The sequence below is a fragment of the Myxine glutinosa genome, chromosome 6 (genome assembly GCF_964187855.1).
Source record: "Myxine glutinosa chromosome 6, kmMyxGlut1.1, whole genome shotgun sequence".
In the NCBI taxonomy this organism is placed as follows: Eukaryota; Metazoa; Chordata; class Myxini; order Myxiniformes; family Myxinidae; genus Myxine; species Myxine glutinosa.
In genome coordinates, this window is record NC_136266.1 from 162,261,302 (window position 1) to 162,282,629 (window position 21,328).

The 21,328-nt window shown below is 46.1% G+C and overlaps 2 protein-coding genes across 7 annotated transcripts in view; one reads left to right on the forward strand and one right to left on the reverse strand.

Annotated features, from left to right (window-relative positions):
- Positions 1 to 21,328, reverse strand: part of LOC144892693 (protein FAM200C-like) — a 1,175,895-nt gene that overhangs the window by 580,194 nt on the left and 574,373 nt on the right. The gene's annotated exons all lie outside the window — the stretch shown is intronic.
- KCNAB2 (potassium voltage-gated channel subfamily A regulatory beta subunit 2) overlaps positions 1 to 21,328 on the forward strand; it is a 214,426-nt gene that overhangs the window by 177,581 nt on the left and 15,517 nt on the right. For all 6 annotated transcript variants that reach the window (XM_078780853.1, XM_078780851.1, XM_078780852.1 and 3 more), the window contains one exon: positions 7,122 to 7,208. In XM_078780853.1, the coding sequence (XP_078636979.1) occupies positions 7,122 to 7,208 (87 nt within the window). The remainder of the gene's footprint in view (positions 1 to 7,121; positions 7,209 to 21,328) is intronic.

Genomic DNA, 21,328 nt, shown 5'->3' on the forward strand with positions numbered 1-21,328 from the left:
CAATTATCGCCAACGTATTTTGGTTTTTTGCAATTTAATCGCAAGGAAAAGTAGAAAGAGAAGAGGGAAAAAAAGAAAAGCCTTGCCTTGCTGCAAACAGCTGCTGCAAACAACAACAACATGGAAGGCTGCACTGTCCGGAAGTTGGCATATCGCAGTTACGATTATTTTAGTGTTAATGGCCAATTATTCAATTAGCGCCAACGTATTTTGGCTGTTTGCAATTTAATCGCAAGGAAAAGTAGAAAGAGAAGAGGGGAAAAAAGAAAAGCCTTGCATTAACGCATTAACGCTTGCATTGCATTAACGGTTCGGCACACGTGATAGCTCGCTGCTCTCTGATTGGTTGAAGCGTTTTTTGGACATAGCTCGGTAGGTACTTGTCCGATTAATTACAAACCTTGAAAAGGCACATCCTCGGGTCCCCAGCAATATACCTGGCAAGTTTCAAGTATATCGGACCCGTGGTTGTCGAGAAACAGCGGTCACAGACACACAGACACACAGACAGACACACAGAGATTGCTGGAATTATAGATAGATATCAGAGATATTCGGGGTCAACAGAAGTTATACTAATCCTTACTATAATTCACGGACGGTGTTTGTTTGTCGTGCTGTGGCCAGATTCCATCCAGACATGCTACATAGTATCAGCATTGACCCCATTTAGTGTATAGGGATGTTTTTATCTTTGCCGGTGGTCTTAGGGGTGGGGAGAGTGGGGTGAAAATTCTCTATGTAAATGTATATCGTGTAGCGCCACCTCCAGGTGGGAGAGGGTATTACAAACCTCACCCTTTACAGTGCAGTATTCCTGTCCCCACGTTTTCCAGTGCAGTGAGATGTTTTCAATTATAAGCAGCAGACGTGTTTTTGCTTCATGCACGTAACCCAGGTTATTCTTTATATTTTCGGGAGCGATTGAGGGAGCTGTCAGTTGCCGAAACACCGCCCAAATAAAAGTGTGTCAGAAGAACATGTTGCAGTCATAGAACAAGGTCGCCCATAGGGAGTGTACTCTGCTTGTGAGTATAATGACCCATGCTTATACCAAATCATTTACTTGTCACTCCACTCTCTTATTTTCTTTACACTCTCTACCTCTTAGCAGCAGATTTTATTTTTTGACACTTACTCCCTCGAGTTTAACATAACATGTTTTCAATTTTCTACTCTAGATTATTTCTCCCAAATTATGAAATTGGTTTGATTGGTGATGTGCAAATTTGGCAATGTCTTGTTTTCCTTTGTGTTATTGCCCAGATGTTTGGAGAAACCTAACAACTTTGTTAAATGTATCGGGCACATTTGAAAGACTTCAGATGACACATCATTATGTCGTTGAGTACCTCCCGCCCCACTGAGTGTCACAATCTGCTGATCTGGAATTGAATAGGTGTTGATCTGACAAATGGAACACATCTTTAAATGCTGAAAAATCTCACTTTCTCACCCTGTTGCTCCGGAAGAATCGTGAAAGAAACCCGCTTATCTATTTCCATGGTGAGCCACTTGAAGAGGTTTGGTCTCTTGAACTGCTAAGCCTCATTATCAGCTATGACCTCTCCTGGGCTGACCTTATTGTAAAGCTAACCTCCGAAGTCAGCCATAGACGGGGCGTTCCTCCAGCATTCCAAGTCATTCCTCCTTAAATTGGAACTACTCACTGTCTTGTCTACAAGGCATTTATCTGCAACTCGAGGAATGCTCTCCCATATCACATCCGTGTCTCCTGGAATCCGTGAATTTTGAAGATCATAATTATTATTGGCATCTACTGCAATAAGGCTGAAGCATAGAGCCTGTTGCTCTCACATCACAGGAAGTTTGGTGGTATTCTTTTTTTTACCGCCTCCACTCTCTTCTAGCTCCATCTGCTCTGATTAGCCCAGTGATCCTTCCCAGCTCCTCCAGGATCCACGTGTTCTTCCAGTTTCCCCCTCCTGGTTAAACCCCCAAATGTCCAGGCTTACCACCCACCTCTGTGTTTTTCTCCCATTTGTCGAACTGCCTTTCTGGAGGCACTACTAATCTTGCATCACTACCCCTCCATCTTTCCTCCCCCATCCCTTCCTGTGATATGTTCTATTCCCATTAACGCGACCAAACTGGCTTCCCTCAAATGCAAGATATTGTTGTCCCCGGGGTTAAGACCCCAAGAGGACGAATGGCCAAAACGAGCTTTAACTCCAAGGCGTACTTCCAACCTGGCGGTAGCGACACGCACGGAAAGGTTTGAAGTCTTACCTGATCAGACGAGCCGCATACGGGGGTTATCCGATCCCCACAAACACAGATGACAAAACGAAGGAAATGCAACAATCAATGAATTTAATGAAAATAAATGCGGTGCCATAAAAATGAAAGGTGAGGTAAAAACTTTAACTCTAATGCGAGACATCTCCACTCCAACTCGTATACAGACAGGGAGGGGGGGGGGGGGTTGGGGGGGGGGGAAATCAAATAAAATAAATATTCCCTGTTTAGGGCACTGAACTCTGGTCTCGATGAGCACTTTTGGGACGCTTGGTGGTCGTTGAACGGGTCACCGCACAGGAACCGCACAAGATGGTGCAATTGCCGCACAGACACACCGAGCCGCAAAGCATGGCAAAACGTTCCCCCACTCCGAAGTCCCGGCCAGACCGCACCGCACGGCCACAGTGCGTCCGGAGTACACCACCGCTGGGAAACACCTTCCTCCTCCAACATTGCAAAACTCCACAATGCTCCGAATGTTCGCTTCGCTAGTGCGCACCGCTCAAAGCGCAACCGCCTCAGTCGGAAGCACAGTGAGAGCAATATAAAACGCGACCGTCCACTATCAAAGCCAGGACCAGAAGAGCAAGATGGCACGACTGCTTCGCTTTTCCTTCAGCTCTCGAATCTTCCATGCTGACGTCACACTCTCTCTAATCACTGAGCTCTACTCAATCATCCCATCATGACTCCACCATTCACGAAGGCCAGGGCGTGGCCTCCTCGTTACGAGTCATCGGGGGGCAGAGTCCAATCTCTTTCGGGAATGGTCGGATGACATCGATGGTCGGGAGGAGGGGATTTACGTGCCAATCAGCAAATGTGCTGGATGTTGGTTAGCCCTGGCGGCGTGGTGAGCGAATGAGTCCATTTGTTATAGTTCTTGTTTGGTGGGCTGAGTTTTATAAGAACATGAGGAAAAATTACAAGAGGCATTTACACACAGGGGATTTAACCTTACAGACCCGACCTAGATAGCCAACTCCACTTCTCTGTGTGGAGATACCTAAACACTTACCTGGACATTCGACACTACTTAGATACATCGTGATGGGTTCTTCTTCTTCGCGCCACGCGGGGCATGCTAATCTACACATTTCTATCTCGACTAAGGTATTTCATCCCCCAAACCCCACAAACGTAACAATATTATTTTTGTATCGTCATGTCCTGACATGTTTTATCTTTAGTTTCTTCATCATCTGTTCCATGGATCCTTAACAATTAACCATGAAGCCAACCAAATAGCTTTTTATTTTTTGTGCCTTGCTTTATCAGTCACTTTATTTTCCTTTCCTTTTTATCGATGATCGACCCTAAATCTTCCTATTTATAATATTGGACAGTCGGAAAAGCAATTATAACCACAACCAAACAAATAGCACATGACCTTTCCTTGCATGTAGACATATTACTGGACAATGAGCTTTTCTTAATTTTTACTTGGAAAGGTATTAACAAAAGATGTACAGCATATTCCTTCAAAAGGAATTCAAAAGACGAACCCGAATTTTTTTTTGTTTTTTTTTAATTATAAATAAATGCCCCACCATCAAAGTTTTCGGGTTGTCCGTCCTGCTGTCCGTCCGTGCGTCCATGATAGGTGTTTTGTTACCGCGATTGCTTAAGAATGGCTGAAGGGATCTACACTACATGACCAAAAGTATGTGGACACCAGAACATGGAACACCTCATTCCAAAATCATGGCCATTAAAATGGAGTTGGTCCCCCTCCTTTGCTGCTATATAACCGCCTCCACTCTTCTGGGAAGGCTTTCCACTAGATGTTGGAACATTGCTGCTGGGATTTGCTTCCATTCAGCCACAAGAGCATTAGTGAGGTGGGGCACTGATGTTGGGTGATTCGGCCTGGCTTGCAGTTGGCGTTCCAATTCACCCCAAAGGTGTTCGATGGGGTTGAGGTCAGGGCTCTGTGCAGGCCAGTCAAGTTCTTCCACACTGATCTCGACAAACCATTTTTGTATGGACCTCGCTTCGTGCATGGGGCCATTGTCATACTGAAACAGGAAAGATTCTTGGCACACCTGAGCTCCTCACCACATACAAGGCTTTCATCCGCAGCTCAATGGAATACTGTTCCACCCCTCTGGGCTGGTGCTCCTGCCTCACAACTAGCTTGGCTTCACGCTGTTGAAACCGAAGCTTTCAGAATCATTGGAATCTCCTGCGACTAAGTTAACTCCGAGGGCCTTTCACTCACTCACCGCAGGCAGGTTGGTGGTCTTTCTGTCTTCTACCGACTCCTCTCCGGCCTTGCCCCCCCAGCTGTCTCTGTGCTCTGTCCCCCCAATATTCCTTCAGGTCACACAAGATCTGCCTGCAACCCTTTTATGGTTAAACTGCCAAAATCTAGGCTCACTGCTCACCTTCACTCTTTCATTACCCTTTTCTCCCGCCTCTGGAACAAACTCCCCCACTCCCTTCAATCCCACTCCTCCCTCCAGGTCTTTAAAACAGCTGTCCACCACCATCTCTTATCTTCCCTCATCCAAAACCTTGATCTTTTCTACCCCCGCTAATTCACCCCAGATACACTTTTTTTTTTCCAACTTCTTTCCTGGAAGTCCTTGCAGTGTTCATATGTTTTATACCTCTCACACCTCCCCCCAAGCCCTCCCCCTCCCACATTTCTCCTGATGTCCCTGCTCTCAAATGTTGTGTTTGTGTCCTTCCCCCTCTCTCCCCATCTTGTCTACCACTCCCCTTATTTTTTGTGTTTTATGTGTCGGTTTGACTTTTTGTGTGATTAATGTTAGCTCTTTCATGAGCCTCGATCTTGTATACAAAAAAAAAAAAAAGGGACTTCCCCAAACTGTTGCCACAAAGTTGGAAGCACACAATCGTGTAGAATGTCATTGTATGCTGTAGCGTGAAGATTTCCCTTCACTGGAACTAAGGGGCCGAGCCCGAACCATGAAAAACAGCCCCAGACCATTATTCCTCCTCTGCTAATCTCTTCAGTTGGCACTGTGCATTCAGGCAGGAAGCGTTCTCCTTGCATCTGCCAAACCCAGACCTGTCCATCGGCCTGCCAGATGGTGAAGTGTGATTCATCACTCCAGAGAACACATTTCCATTGCTCCAGAGTCCAATGGCGCGAGCTTTACATTACTCCAGCCAACGCTTGGCATTGCGCATGGTGATCTGAGGCTTGAGTGCGGCTGCTCGGCTATGGAATCTCATTTCCTGAAGCTCCCGGTGAACAGTTGTTGTGCTGACATTGCTTCCAGAGGCAGTTTGGAACTCGGTAGTGAGTGTTGCAACCGAGGACAGACGATTTTTATGCGCTTCAGCACTCGACGGTCCCGTTCTTTGAGCTTGTGTGGCCTACCACTTCGCGGCTGAGCTGTTGTTGCTCCTAGACGTTTCCACTTCACATTAACAGCACTTAAAATTAACTGGGGCAGCTCTAGACAACAAACATCAACAGGCATTTTAAGGCCATTTTCCCTGCTAGAGCAGGGGTTCGTCTTGCTGGCCCCATGACAATCCTCTCGCTCTCTCGTACAGCTGTGCGCGCTCTCTCGTACATTGCCATCACTACTCTGATCAACCATTCCTCGTCTCCTAACTTCCTCACTGCCCATGTCACTACTTCGTGTGGAACCCTATCGAATGCTTTCTTCAGATCAACAAACCCAATAAACAACTTCTTCCTCTTCTCCATGTACTTCTCCTGCAACTGCCTCACAATAAAAAAGCGCATCTGTCGTTCCTCTTCCTGGCATAAATCCAAACTGCATTTAATCAATCTCCACTTTCTTCCTTATCCTCCTCTCCAACACCCTTTCCAATACGTTCATTCCATGCTCCAATAACTTTATCGCTCGGTACGAGCCACAGTCCAGAAGGTCACCTTTCCCCGTGTAAAGAGGGACGAGGGTACTCAGTTCCCAATCCACTGGAAAGCGGCCTTCTTTCACCACCAGATTGCAGATCTGTCATTCTCTTCACACCCCAACTTCCTGCTGCCTTCAACATATAGGCAGCTCTAACAGGGCAGAACTTTGATGAACTAACTTGTTGGAAAAGTGGCATCCTATGGCGGTGCCACGTTGGCAGTCACTGAGTTCTTCAGTACGGCCCATTCTACTGCCAATGTTTGTCTATGGAGATTGCATGGCTGTGTGCTTGATTATATATACCTATGAGCAATAGGTGTGGCCGAAACAGCCGAATCCACTAATTAGAAGGGGTGTCCGCATACTTTTGGTCATGTAGTGCAAGTCAAACTTGGTACAAGTACGTATGTATATTGACACAAAAATTAACCAATTCGATTTCAGCATGAAGAGGTCAGAGGTCTGTCAGGTAAAAATGAGATAATTGGGAACAGCTGAAGGGATTTAAATCAAACTTGGTATGAGTATGTGTAATGATGGAATAATGCGGGCAAAGGCACATCGGCCGGTGTTGAAGAGTGTCGTTCTAGTTTTCATCAAAATTTGTTTAGCCAGAGTAATTAAAACACCTCAGGATGCCTTGAACCAAATTATTAAAACAAAATGACAGAGCACGCAAGAGCTTAATGGAAACTGCTAACCAGGTAAGCTGCCTTGTATCTTCAGCAATTAATCAGTGGGTTTCGTTTTGGCACTGTTCATTTGTCAACATTCCACATGATGGTCGAACATCATGCGCATGAACTTTACTCGATGAAAGTTTACTCAACATGGGTGAACTGCTTATATGCACAAGGTTATTGACACAAACCTTTGCAAACTTTGGGCTTTGTCAACTTTGACTCATCTCTAGTTGCTATAATGGTGTCACCTCGCTGTAATGCAATGATTGCCGACAAATTGATTCAACTCTTCTGCTCCTCACTCACTCTCCAGGCTTGAAGGCCTCTCTGCAGAGGCTGCAGCTGGATTATGTGGATGTGGTGTTTGCAAACCGGCCAGACACAAACACGCCCATGGAAGGTTAGTACAAGTTAACAAGTACAAGTCTTGGCCGGACAAGTTAACTTTCAACTATATTTTCATCGTGTATCTAATTGTCATCCATGGTGTTGTCATCATTATCTTCAGGATGGTTGATAAATGCTTATAAAGTGCGTGAATGGCATGTCTGCTAATCACAATTATATTAACATTTTGTTTGTAATATCCTCCAATCGTTCGTTCCTTTTCAAAATCCGCGTGTGATTGTGCAATAATTTTGAATCATGCATTGACATGTGGGCACTGCAATGAAATGTCAATATTTTGAAACATATTTTGATTTTGTGTTGATCCTATTGGCTGTAGATTGTTTTGAACAACACTGTCATGGTAATGCGACCCAGCCACGGCAAAAACCATGTGCTTCAAGGATGGCCGGCTTAAACACAATTTGGAGGCGACAGCTCAGCCGAGCGGAGGCAGCGATGTTATTCTGAGTGTGAGCTAATCCCATGGCAGGTATCAGGATTTTTTAAATCTAATTTTCACCCCCAGGGATCTGCCAAAATTCTGAAACAAGTGATGCGTGTGATGCAGTTTTACGGAGCAGAACAAGGACGGACAAAATATGAAATAATGATTTGATTCGTAAAAAGGACAGGCGCAAGCCCCAATAAAAAAGGTCAGAGCTTGCATACAAATGCAAACCATAACTAGAACTGGGCTCGGTAGTGCGCATACCTCCGCCAGGCTGAACAGTTTATGTTTTGAATCCCACTGATAGGCCGGATCTGGACGTGGACTTGAACCAAAATCTAATCGGCTTGTTCGCGTCATCTATCCAACTCCTCCACCGAGTTTTGTCTTGCGTCCACAACGTTTTGAAATATCATGTTATATATATAATTTTTGCCCCATCTCTCATTAGTGAAGAATCACTTTTAAAATTCACTTCTCTGGATCTTCACCAACATGTAATCAATTCGTCTTTGTCACTCACCCAGCCTGTCCACCAAATTTCGTCCGAATCCATCAATAACCTTTTGAGATATCGTGCTCACAGACAAACAGATAAACAAACAGACAGGGGTGAAAACATAACCTCTGCCCACCTTTGGTGGCTCAGGTAATTGTAAATAAATACTTTGTACAAAAACAAGAACTTCACCTCTATTGGGCCGGCATACACGTGCACGCACACACAGGCTAACGAAATTAAATTCCTTGGATGTCCACAAGGGAATATTTGAGTGAGGACAGAGCAGTGCAGAGATCACGGCCCACCAAAGAAGAAGAGTGGTCTCCGGTAAAAGAGCCAAGAGAGCATGTACCGCCAGCTGTGCAGATAAAAGGCAAAAGAGCAAGAGCGAGAAATGGTGCTCTGCCAATGCTCAAATACTCGCTCCCGCTCCCCTGCTTCCAACCATGCTCTTCATGTGATTTGGCGTGGCTTGTGATGCGCCATATTCTCACCGCTGGCCCAATCAGGCAACAGCACAGGATTCTATCCAGTAGCGATACTCATCCTTGCCACAGCATGGGTGTTGCTGCAGTGATGGGAGGGCCTGCCCCGCCCCAGGTGATGGCATCACAGCCCCTGCTGATGTTGGTGGGAGGGGGGAGTAAAGCTCGGCCCCATTAAAATGTCCTCTTGGGAATCCAAACGTTTCCTTGCCTGGCCCTTCCTGGTTTTGATGGGGAGGATAGATCACATCATGCCTTAAACTAGCTGACCTTCTACCTCTAACAACGCTGCATCCCCACAGCATACAGAAACAGAACTAACCTAAGCTAAACATGTACAAGTACAGATACATTCAAAGTACACCGCCCCATGCCAAATAAATAAATAACATATCCTCCAGGGTGACGGCATTGGGAGGGAGAGGTGAGGGGTGTACATTAATTGATTGATTAATTGCGTAATTAAAATAGATAAATAGTATTCGTAAAATAATTACTTTCTTAATCAATTGGCTAATAGCATACCTAAACCACCAGTGTTTCATCCAAAGCTGTAACTTTTTAAAAATTGATCAAATAATGAATTTATCGAAAAATTAAATAATTCATTGATTCATCAAAAAATCCTTTATCGCCAAAAAACGTGGTCAGTTTCGTGTCCAAATACACAAATCCCTCGATTTATGCGAGGGTTAGGTTCTGCGAAAACCTCGCATGAACGGAAATCGCATGTATCGAATATATAAACATATGGAGAAAAAGGGAATGCGTGCACAACAACGTCAAATATAATGTCTCAAATGAATTTTACCTCCACTGAAATCATATTAATGAATACATCAGAATGAATACAAACATTAACAGAAAGATTGTTTTTTATGCATCTGGGACTTTATTTTAACTTGTGGGTTCCTAATCTTCGTGGTTATCTTGGCAGACAGCGGCGTAGAATGAGCATTACGAATGCTTTCAGCATTCTTCTTTATGCTCCGTATTGTGGATTCTCCAAGGTTGTAAGCACGCCCAAGCGCTGATGATCCCTCACCTCCATCAGAGCGTTGTAAAATTTCTAACTTCACCTGCATCAGAGCGTCGTAGAATTTCTAACTTCACCTGCATCAGAGCGTTGTAAAACTTCTAACTTCACCTGCATCAGAGCGTCGTAGAATTTCTAACTTCACCTGCATCAGAGCGTCGTAGAATTTCTAACTTCAATTCCAAAGTTAGAGAGGTCCTCTTGCGTTTAATTTCTGTTCCAGTGGTAGAAGCAATTGCTGGACGTTTGGACGCCATGATAACAACACGCACAGTAAAAGCAGGGTGCAATAAACAGGATAATAACTGGAGTATCCCAAGCACACAACAGCACAGATTCACACACGACAATGCTTACTGCGAAACTGAGGCAGTACAGTGTAGCGCGTGTACCCAAGCCACGCCAGCCAAAACCAGTCACCCGATCAACCAATCAGCGAGCACATCATGGCAGGAAAAAGCCCAGCACTCACTGCAAGTGGGATCCCACAGGACCGCATATCAGCGAAATTTGCTCTCATATAACGAGTTCCTGGTGGGAATAGGTCTCTCGCATAATAGCGAAATCGCATATACTGAACTCTCATAAATCGAGGGATTACTGTATATCAGCTTCCTCACTCAAAAGGTTTCTGAGATATTGCCCCGATGAGAGAGAAAATAAATAAGTGATTAATAATGAAAATAAATAAATAATAATCGTAAAATAATTAAATTATGAATCAATTGGCTAATAGAATACCTAAACCACTACCGTTTCATTTGAATCTGTAACTTAAAAAAAAAAAAAAAAACAGTGATTAATCAAATAATTAATTAATTCGTCAATAAATCAAAAATATCCTGTATAGCCAAATCACTTGCTCATTATGTCCAGGTGTCAGCTTCCTAACTCAAAAGGTGCCTGAGATATTGCCCAGATGATAAAGAAAATAAATAAGTAGTTAATTAATCGATAATGATTAAGTAATTAATCGATGAATTGATTAATCAGAAAAAATATCGTTTTTGCCAAAGCAAGTGCGCACTGTTGTGCCCAAATTTCAGCTTCCTCGCTCAAAGGATGGCTGAGATATCGCCCGGACAACCAAGAAAACAAACGGAGCGAAAACTGAGTACTCCCTTTCAGCGGGTGTCAACGCCGGAGCCCTTTTGGTGCCCGGCGATGACGTCCTGCAGCGCCTTGAGATGGAAAAGGAAAGGAGTTGTGTACAATTATTAAAACAGGGGAAAATGAACTATTCTACATGAGCACACGGTCCTTGCTTGTGCCTTACACTTTAATAACTGCCCTGTACTCTATTAAACACAAGACATTTGGCAGCTATCATATCTCGGGCACCTTTTGATTTAGGAAGCTGATATCTGGACATCACAATGACCAAGTGATTTGGCTATAATGGGTATTTTTGATTTATTGATTAATGAATTATTCGATGAATCACTTAATTATTATTTTGGTGCATAATGTTTTGAGCGTCCTCTCTGAGTGTGGTAGGTCATTGGTTCAAACACCGGCCGAGTCATACTAAAGACTTTAAAAATTGAACATGCTGCTTCTTTGCTTGACTTATTTGCATTTAAAAGGATAGAATATGGACAAACAACACTGATAATGCAACAGCAAACTACCCAGTATAACCCTTGCCAATAAACTGCTTCGGCAGCACCAAGATCTGTAAAGAGCATGGTACAGTACAGTACCCCATAAACGTACCATTGCATTTGAGTAGTATAACAAGTACAAAAAGTTTTAATTAAAACAAAAGCCACGTCGATGTTACACAATGCCTAAATGCAGCTGTGCCTATAACGTCGATGTTATAGGCACAGGACATTCCTATTGATTCGATTACTTGATGTTATTTTTGTGCAAAGTGAAAATATATCTCGGCAATTTCCCGTGTGTGGCGACGAATTTTTAATATATCTCGGCATTTTCTCATCTGTTATTTCAGGCGGTGTATGACTGACCATGCCGCGATTTAAAAAAAATATATCTCGGCAATTTCCCGTGTGTGGCGACACGTGAACGAAGCTATGCTCCTCTCTCCACATTATTGTGACGACGTATAAATTAAATATTTCATCGTGACGATTGTCATCAAATGGACGAATTTTTAATATATCTCGGCATTTTCCCATCTGTTATTTCAGGCGGTGTATGACTGACCATGCCGCGATTTAAAATATATATATCTCGGCAATTTCCCGTATGTGGCGACACGTGAACGAAGCTATGCTCCTCTCTCCACATAATTGTGACGACGTATAAATTAAATATTTCATCGTGACAATTGTCATCAAATGGACGAATTTTTAATATATCTCGGCATTTTCCCATCTGTTATTTCGGGCGGTGTATGACTGACCATGCCGCGATTTAAACAAAATATATATATCTCGGCATTTTCCCGTCTGTTATTTCGGGCGGTGTATGACTGACCATGCCGCGATTTAAAAAAAATATATCTCAATGGACTTGAAGTTACAGGCCTTTGAGAATTCATTTCGTTCTATAAAGGGCAACTTTCATCGGATTTTCTTCCCGGTTTTTTTCAACCGAGTCTAAAACTATGTTAGCGACTGTGAAAAATGAAATGATATATCGAATTTGATTTGAAATAAAACTGTGAGAGAGAGGAAGACACCACGGGTCTACAAAACAGGCCTCAAAGCTATGCGAGTTAATAAAATGGTGGATATTTGTTTATATGAGGCTTCTCCCAGAATGGGTGGAGCTATGGTTCCCAGAATGGGTGGAGCTTTGAGGTTTTGTCTTCTCTGCAAGAACAACAAGAAGAACAAGAAGAAGAAGAAGAACAACAACAACAGCAGAGGGCACTTTATGACCAGCGTCTGCGACGCGGCTAAAAATGACATGCAAATCGTGGCTTAGGAATCTAAAATAACATTTCATGAAATTCGTTGCCACATCAAAATGCATTAAATGATCTCTGCTCTTGTTCATCATGAAACGTGTGAAAACGTATCTTCCCGTTGATGGTATGTTAATCATTTCGAGCATTTTGAATTGTCAGAATAGTTTTGATCTTCTCGTTTCAATGATTAAGAAAAACATTCCCATCTCTATTCTTAGTCTGTGGGATATTAAAAAAACAATTTCATACTTAAACGCTTCAGAACACAAATCGCCTTCAAAATACTTCCAAGAACCATGATATATACGTATATACGTGTTTTTTGGCCTCGGGGATGTTGGATGCTTCCATTGTGATGACTGCAACTTGGTTTCTGGGTCGTACCCATAAACCCAGGACTCATCGCCAGTGATCACTGTGTTGAGGAAGCTGGGATCGCTGTTCACAGTCTCCAGCATGTCCTGTGCGATCTCCAAACGGAGTTGCTTCTGCTCAATCGTTAGCAGCTTTGGTACGAACTTCGCTGAGATTCTCCTGAAGCCCAAATCCTCCTTCATAATGGAATGAATGGTGTTGAATCTTGCGGATCGTTTCCACTTGGGAATCGCCAAGCTTTACACAAAATTTGATGCAGTAGCGTTGTTCAAGTTTTTCCGTCATTTTGTCAAAAATGAAAATCCGACGGCGCTCACTTACATGTCCTCACTCATCGGCGGTCTGCTGTCGAATGACAGCTTCTGCAGGTGGGAAAAAATTCACGCGTGTGCATTAGGATCGCCTACATACGTGCACCAATCAACGCCTCCCTAGCTTCTTTTTTTTTACGCACGAAAAATAAAGGTCGGATACTTTTTGAACACAGTAGTCTATATATATATATATTATATATATATAATATATATATACATATATATATATATATATATATATATATATATATATATATAATATATATATATATATCTATATATATATATATATATATATATATATATAATATATATATATATATCTATATATATATATATATATATATATATATATATATATATATATATATATATATATATATATATATATATATATATATATATATATATATTGTTGCGGATATGAGGACTGTATTTTTTTTTTATTGTGTGCTTTATTATTATTATTGTTTATTCTGCGCCTCCTGCCTCCGGAGTTGTGTAAAGATAAAAAGGGCGTCTCGGTAGTTAATTCCATAAACACCACATTGCAGGACCCGATAAAACCCTTGTTCAGTAGCTTATATCTTATTATGTGTTTTAGAGTAAGGCCTTGTCTTCCATTAGAATAATACTCCATTGCACCAAGTGAAAAAGAGATAGATTCCCTTCATTCCCATTCCCAAAAACCTCCATTTCCCCTTTCGTAATGGCCAAGCCTCAATTTGGCAATTACATCCCCTCCAAAGCCGCCATTGACCACGAAGCAGGGTTGGGGAAGAAAGGCGGGTCCCCACCTCGTCAGAGAGGGGAGGAGTGAGCCAGCCCCACTCGACCAACCATGAACAAGGGGTTTGGCTTGAGAGGGCGGAGAGAGAATGCTTGGGGGAGGTTCGCAAAGGGTGAAGGGCGGGGGTTATAAAACCCGTTGCATCAGCCCCCACCAGAGTGGCGAAAGGAGACAAGCAGATGAGTCCAAGAGAGTTGCAAAAAGGTCCAAGGCTGAGCTGAGCTGCGTGGTGAGGTGCAAAGGAAAGAGCTGGGTCATCAGAGCAGAGCTGAGTTGTGAGGTCCAACAGCAGAGGTCATCCAGGGAAGCGCAAAAGCCTGCGATTCGTCACCTTGCTCGCCAGTGGCAGCGTCTACAGCAGCAGCAGCAACAACGCTCGCCAGCCGCTTAGGGGCCTGGACGGCAGTTCGGAGCAGGGCCGCGAAGGAACGGCGGCTGCAGAACGTGCGGATCGTGCTGCCGGACCCAGTGGACTTTCCTCTCCTTCCAGTCAATCCACTCTGCAATTCCCCGCATGAGTCTGTGTCTTCGTTTGTTCTGTCCTGGGTATTAAGTAAGCCTGTTAGATAAGCTAGTAATTTGCACTGTGTCGCCTGCGTCTCATGTCCCCTGTAAATAATCGTGACTGTTCTTCTTGATTGTGTATGTGTACATAATAAACCCCGTTACTCTTCTGTACGTCTTCTTCTTCCTCTTTGCATTCGGTCGCTTTAGAGTTTTCCAGATTGAGTATCTGTGGCGCGATACGGCCAACGCTTGGGTGAATCGGGTGAATCGGGTTTAGTCGGGGAACAACTGTTCGGCCGCGGTTACACCACCGCTCGGTAAAAAATAACATCTAATCCGCAGACCGTAACAATATATATATATATTATATATATATTATATATATATATATATATATTGTTACAGACACGACTTTGATGTTAAGGTGGGCCGAGCGGAATGGCCGTCGTGTCCGCACAAATTACCCGATTATACTCGGCGTTGACGGAGCCGCGCTACGCTGGATCAATAAAGGAAAAAGAAGACACACGGCTGGATTATAATGACGACACCAGGGATACGGTTCTCAAGACCTCCGGAGGAGATTATATTCGTTACGGAAGGTCAGATTACAGGGACGAGAGGTACAACATAGAAAGACAAGCACTTAGACACAATCTTATATTATTCCCAACAGACGACAGATAAACGGGACAAAGCTGACTCACACGGGGATTGATGGAAAGGACAGCGGGTATCGATGGCTCAAGGTGCACTCTTGGCTCAAGGACAGGGTCGACCCGGTCCGGTCCAGAGATGCGGAAGGTTGCACAGCGCTCGAGGTGGTAACGTTCTTTCACAGGCGGGTTCTCTTCCTCTCAGCGATCGTAGGCAACGTTCTTTCTCCAGCTGGGGGCGCATCTGTTTCAGCGCTCGCAGGTCCTTCTTTCTCCAGCTGGGGGCGAATCTGACGTCACGTCCGCTACGTGGCCGCGTATATCCGGCGGGGAGTGACACGCCCTCGGCTCGTTAGCTCCGCCTCGTGGAATCGGCACGTTGCTTCTCATTGGGTGCGTGCGGGGGGTTTACCAGGCTCCGCCCTTGACGAGGAGCTGACAAGGAGCCCCTTCGTGGTAACCCCGTGGAGCGCATGGTCTGGAGCGCATTGTCGATGGCGGCGAACCGAGCCGGTGGGAGGACGCACACTCCCCCCCCGCGCAGCGCCGTGCCCCTCTGTTGTTGTAGACGGGGAAGAAGATGGGAGGAGGTATGGGAAAGGTCCTAAACTCACTACTGGTGCCATATAATCACATTCTGGTGCAACGAAGAGTCATAATTAATGGAAACGAGGCCTTAACTGACATAGACTAAGAATAACTAGCAAGATGTCCGAAAGTTGTCTACGTGTGGTGCGGTGGACCTAGGCACGACATTTAATGGGGGAATAAGGGGAAGGTCGGCTCTACTGATTGTTATTTACATGCAATGGGACTAGGGAATGGGGGATTGGGGAAAGTTGGGGAGTATTGGAGAAAATAGGGGAATATTTACAAGCGGATATGGAGGCCAAATTCCATATTCGCAACATTGCACCCTTCTCTACCCTCGGGGCGTCCCGACCCGATAAATTTTTACCTACTTTAGTGTGGCACGCAATGTAGTTCCCTCTACTATTAACTCTACCCTGAGTGCGACAGTTTTACAGATATTCACAAATGAGTAAATATGTCCCCCTGCGACGTTGCACCCTTCTCCTCACAGAAACACACCCACAGGATAACCGAATCCGGAAAGAATTCTCAAACTAAACATACAGCCGGTAGGGAGCATTATTTACACGACTACGCTGCTATTTACACTACGATCCAGGACCTGTTTTTGGAGGAACACATGCAGATGTTATGCATAGAGAGAGCGCGCTTGCCAGCATCGATACACCAACCCACGAGTGCTCTGTGGCCGACGGCCTTTAATAACGTGCAGAGCACCCTTTCCCAGCATCAAAAGCACCACCCCACCACCAATCGGTGCAGTCACCATTGTTCATTGGAATAAAAATAAATTCGACAACCCCTAACCCTGCAGGTGTCTCTTGCTCTTCTTGTGGTGCACTTGGTGTTAACTAAAAGTGGTTCACCTGTATGGCATAGGTGCCACGTTGACCCATAGGTCCATCCCCGGGTGGTGCTTGGCCGCAAACGAACTGCGGTCCATTGTGGGTGGCCACAAACATTGCGGTCCATATGGTGTATCGATCCCGGCAGCAAACAGCGAAAGTGCAGGCCCACAACTGCGCAGCCAGCACCTCTCTCTCCTCTCTCTCTACCCCAAAGCCAGATCCTCGGAGGTGGGAGACAAAAGAAGCAGACAAGTGAGTAAGGTGGTAAGGGCGCAAAAGTGCACGCAATGTAAGGTGATGCACACTGGGGGCACATGGGAACCAGGTGAGACAGGTACGTTCCTATCGTACGCCCCCCCCCCCACCAGGTAACCTACATGGCCCCTCCCTTACCCCTTACTGTATCCACAAAACACAACACTACCCATAAACATCTACTTTACAAATCAACAAACATCCCTACTGTCTTCCCCGTTCCTCCCATATACCAAATTCGTCTTCTCTCCCTCCTAACCAATCAAATTTGCCATTTTCAACTCTCATCAAAATTTGCCATCTCCAACTCAACATCATAATTTGCCATTACCAATTCATCATCAGTCCCTCCTAGGGAGGGAGAGATGGAATCACCCCAATGTCTCATCCACGTCGTGATGCGTCTCACAATCCACACAGCAATCCTTACTTCCTGCAACAAAACAAAGAAAACACAGGTGTGGAGTCATCATCATCACCACAGGTAAGTGGCTGCGTATGGTGCGACAGGTTCATCAATCCTAACTATTTCCTAAGTGACTTTAACAACTTTACACTACCCGGGGTCTTTCTCCGGCCAAACCATTGGCCCTCTTACACTATGGGTTCTAAAAACCAATTCCCATTGGCCAAACTGTGGTGCTCTTCAATTTGGGGTCTCACTCCCCCGATTCATCTCCCGGTGCCCTCGTACAATTTCTGGGCTGCGACGTGTACCTCTCCCAGTGGGTCTACCCACCTGCACACCTCCACCACTGCAGTTGCCACCCGAGCTTACCTAGCTCCTCACCCTAACCTAACTAACTGGGGCAGGCCCTCTGGCGCTCTCCCCACTCGGTGCCCTCTCTGGCACTGGGCTACCCGATCCACACCCGGGATCCTCAGGCACCCACTCACAACTACCGGCTCCCAGAGCCCACCTGCGGCCTCACCTGGCCGACATCCTCACAGTGGTGGAGTGCCCAACCAACTACACACACTAACAGGCTACACGCCCAGCCATTTCCACAACACTAATGCACCCATTCACAACACCATTCTGCAACCGCACCACAAATGCCAATATCCAACCACAATTTACCTGCACCCTCTACCTAACACTTACACTACCCGCCCCGGGTACTCGTGAAAGGGGTCCACTCTTCCCCCATCCACACCTTCGCACCATGCACACCACTCCGTACCACTCACTCCAACTCTCTCCACACACCTGTACCTGCACACCTGTGCTCTCACACCTGGTGCCACCTGCACCCTTCTCTCCCCAAGCGCATTCGCGCTGATCCACACACTCACTACTCATACACTGCTCCACACACCTGTCCAGTTGCACACCTGTGCAATCACACCTGTTCAATTCTCACACACACGGCATCATCTCAGCTAACTACTCCCTTCTGAAACTTGCGCTTCCCAGTCGTCCCTTTAAACTATTGCGCTCCCACGTCATTATCATCCACACTAATCTACCTGCGTCCCCACTACAGGTATCAGTCACTAACTAACCTTAACGTTACCTAAGGTCATCTTCTCTAGATCCCTACACACAATATCCTAACCCACCCGGGCTAGTTTTCACTGCCATACACCCCATAAGCTATTGCTCCTTTGCCCCCCCACATGGGAAGGGTGGCAGGGATGCCATCCCACCACATCGGGGGTCTCTCACTACCAATTTTGCACATCAAATTTCAACAAATTAAAAATTTGCCAATCACTGCCCATCATCTGCCAATCACTACTGCCAATCCCTTGCCAATCATCAAATTTTGTTTTTCTCTAATTTTGGGTCCAAAACACTAACCTCATCACCCAGTCGACTCACTAATACCTCTCGGTGCGCCAATCCCTGTCCAAAGCCCGGCTTCGTAAAGCCAAGCAATGGATGCTGGTTGTTTTGTGCCAGCGGCTGGATGCGTCCGGCACTCGGTGCAGGGACGGGGGCTTACCCGGGCCGAGATCCCACGCATCACCTCGGCGTGGAGCCATCCAATGTCCCGATCTCGACCTGCCGGCACGTCTCAACAAAACGTGGTCGCCATAACGACCCTTCCTATCGGGCTGCCAGCTCCGCCTAGTGGAGCCTGGACGCGGCCGTTCAAAGCGAGGCCCGGCACGCACCGAGGGCCTGCTTCGGATAAAAGTCGCTCTAACCTCTAACCCGTCTAACGTCGATGCTTCACCTGCATGCTTACATCCCGCAGCCCGTTCCTTGCTCACACATCCAGCCGTGCCCATGCTCCTCGTACCTTTCCTTACACACCCAGGTACACCCATTCCACTCACAACCTTGGTCACACACCTGACCACCGAACACTTTGGCACACATTCGTTGCTCGCACACCTCACCAATACACCGCTTCGCGCCCCCTCCTCGGTCACCTCCTCTGTGACAATCACAGGTGTGCCCTCATTCGCACACCCAACCACGTGCCTCACCACCAACTCCAGCGTGCATTCCCACTCACGCTCTACCATTCCAGGTGTGCATCCTCGCTCACCTGTCACAACTAACTCACTCTCCTTGTCACTCTCACTACTTTCACCTCCATTCCTGACAGCGCACTCACCCTTACTCTTGACAGCGCACTCTTTCCCCATGCACCTGCCCGTCACACACCTTTCTCGCGCACACTCTCCCGTTACACCCTCTGTCACACTCACCACAGGTGGACACTCTTCCTTACTTCTGACAGCGCACTCTTTCCTCATGCACCTGTCCGTCACACACCTTTCTCGCGCACACTCCTGCGCACACTCTCCCGTCACACCCTCTGTAACACTCACCACACCACGCTTCCATGTGCTCCCTCGCACACGCGCTACGACCGACTCACTCTCGCCAGCACACTCACTCCTTGGCACGCACTTTTTCCTCACACACCCCAGAGTCGGACTTCCTCGCACACCTCCTTTTTCGCACACCAGACCTGTCGCACACTTCACCAACGGCCTCTCACGAACACCCGGGTCTATCTCGACCCCCAAGCCTCTTAAATCACCTGGCGCATCATACGCACGACCATATTGGTCACCACTTACACCGGGTCCTCTTCCTCTTCGCTTCTCCTCCATCACCTGCGAATCCCTCATCCGGTTAACGAGCACATCACGATCCAAACACAGACTTTGGACCAATTCTTTTATCTCCTCTTTTATCTCTTTGTTATCCCCTCTCCGTCGCTTCTTAATTTCGCTCACCCCTTCTTCCACTTCTTCTAATTTGTGCCTCACCTCTTTTATTCCCCGGTACGTCTCCTCAAGCTCGTCCTCCAAGGCTACCTTGACCGTTTCCATGTGCGTCCTCACCTGCCGGTCCTTCGTCTCCATTACCTCTATCACCTCGTCCAACCTCGTTGTCAGTCCCTCACGTACCATCTGACATTCCCTCTTCGTCGCTACCAAGTCATCTTTTAGTTCTTTCTGTGTCGCCTTTAAACCTCCTAATACCGCAGTGTTCCTTTGAACCTGCTCCACTAACTCCGTCTGTCCCACCGTCAGCTGCTCCACCTCCTGCGTCAGGTCCTCTATGCCCCCTTGTAACTTTACAGTCCCCTTTCTCACCTCCTTCTCCATGTGCTCCTCACAGTGCCTCACCTCCTCGCGCACTCCTCCGACCTCCTCACTCACTCCTCTTCTGATCTCCTCTCCCATCACTTGCATCTCCTGCCCAGATGCCACCCTCATCTGCTCCATTTCCTCCCTGTGAGCATCCAGTTTGGCTTCTACCCCCATTCTGACCCCCTCTATCTGCTGCCCCATTTGGTTAACTTCCCTTTCCGCTTGGTCCCTCATGTCCCTCAATTTGCCTTCCATCCTGTTTTCTAACCCCTCTAACCCATTTTTCACTCCCTCTATCTGATTCTCCTGGGCAGCCATTCTGTTTTCTACCCCCATTAACCCATTTCTCACCTCTTTTATCCCGTTGTCTAACCCCTCAAAATTATTGTCTAACTTCCCAAATTTCTTGTCTAACTCCTCAAAATTATTGTCTAACCCCTCACTGGTACCCCTCGCTTCGTCCCTCATTACCCCCATTTGCTCACTCTGAGCCCTCGCTTCGTCCCTCATTACCCCCATTTGGCCCTCCAATCGCTCACCCAATCGCTCAATTTGGCTCCCCATACTCATCTGTACAGCTGCCTGTAGCTGCGCAATGAGGGCCTGTATGTCAATCGGCTGCATGTTAAAGCCCGTTGATACAGCGGGCTCGGCTACCGCGCGCTCTTGCGAGGCGCCATTTTGCGTGCCTGCTACCCTCGCTGTTTCGCTCTCCTCATGTCCCTCAATTTGGTCCTGGACCGACCCTGCTTCACTCTCCCCTACCGGACCCCAGCCGTCTTGATCCGCCATAGCGCGACTTGCAAAATTCGAGTTTCGTAAAACAAATCCAAATTTTTTTTTTTTTTTTTTTTTTTTTCCGTTATAATTTCGGCGAG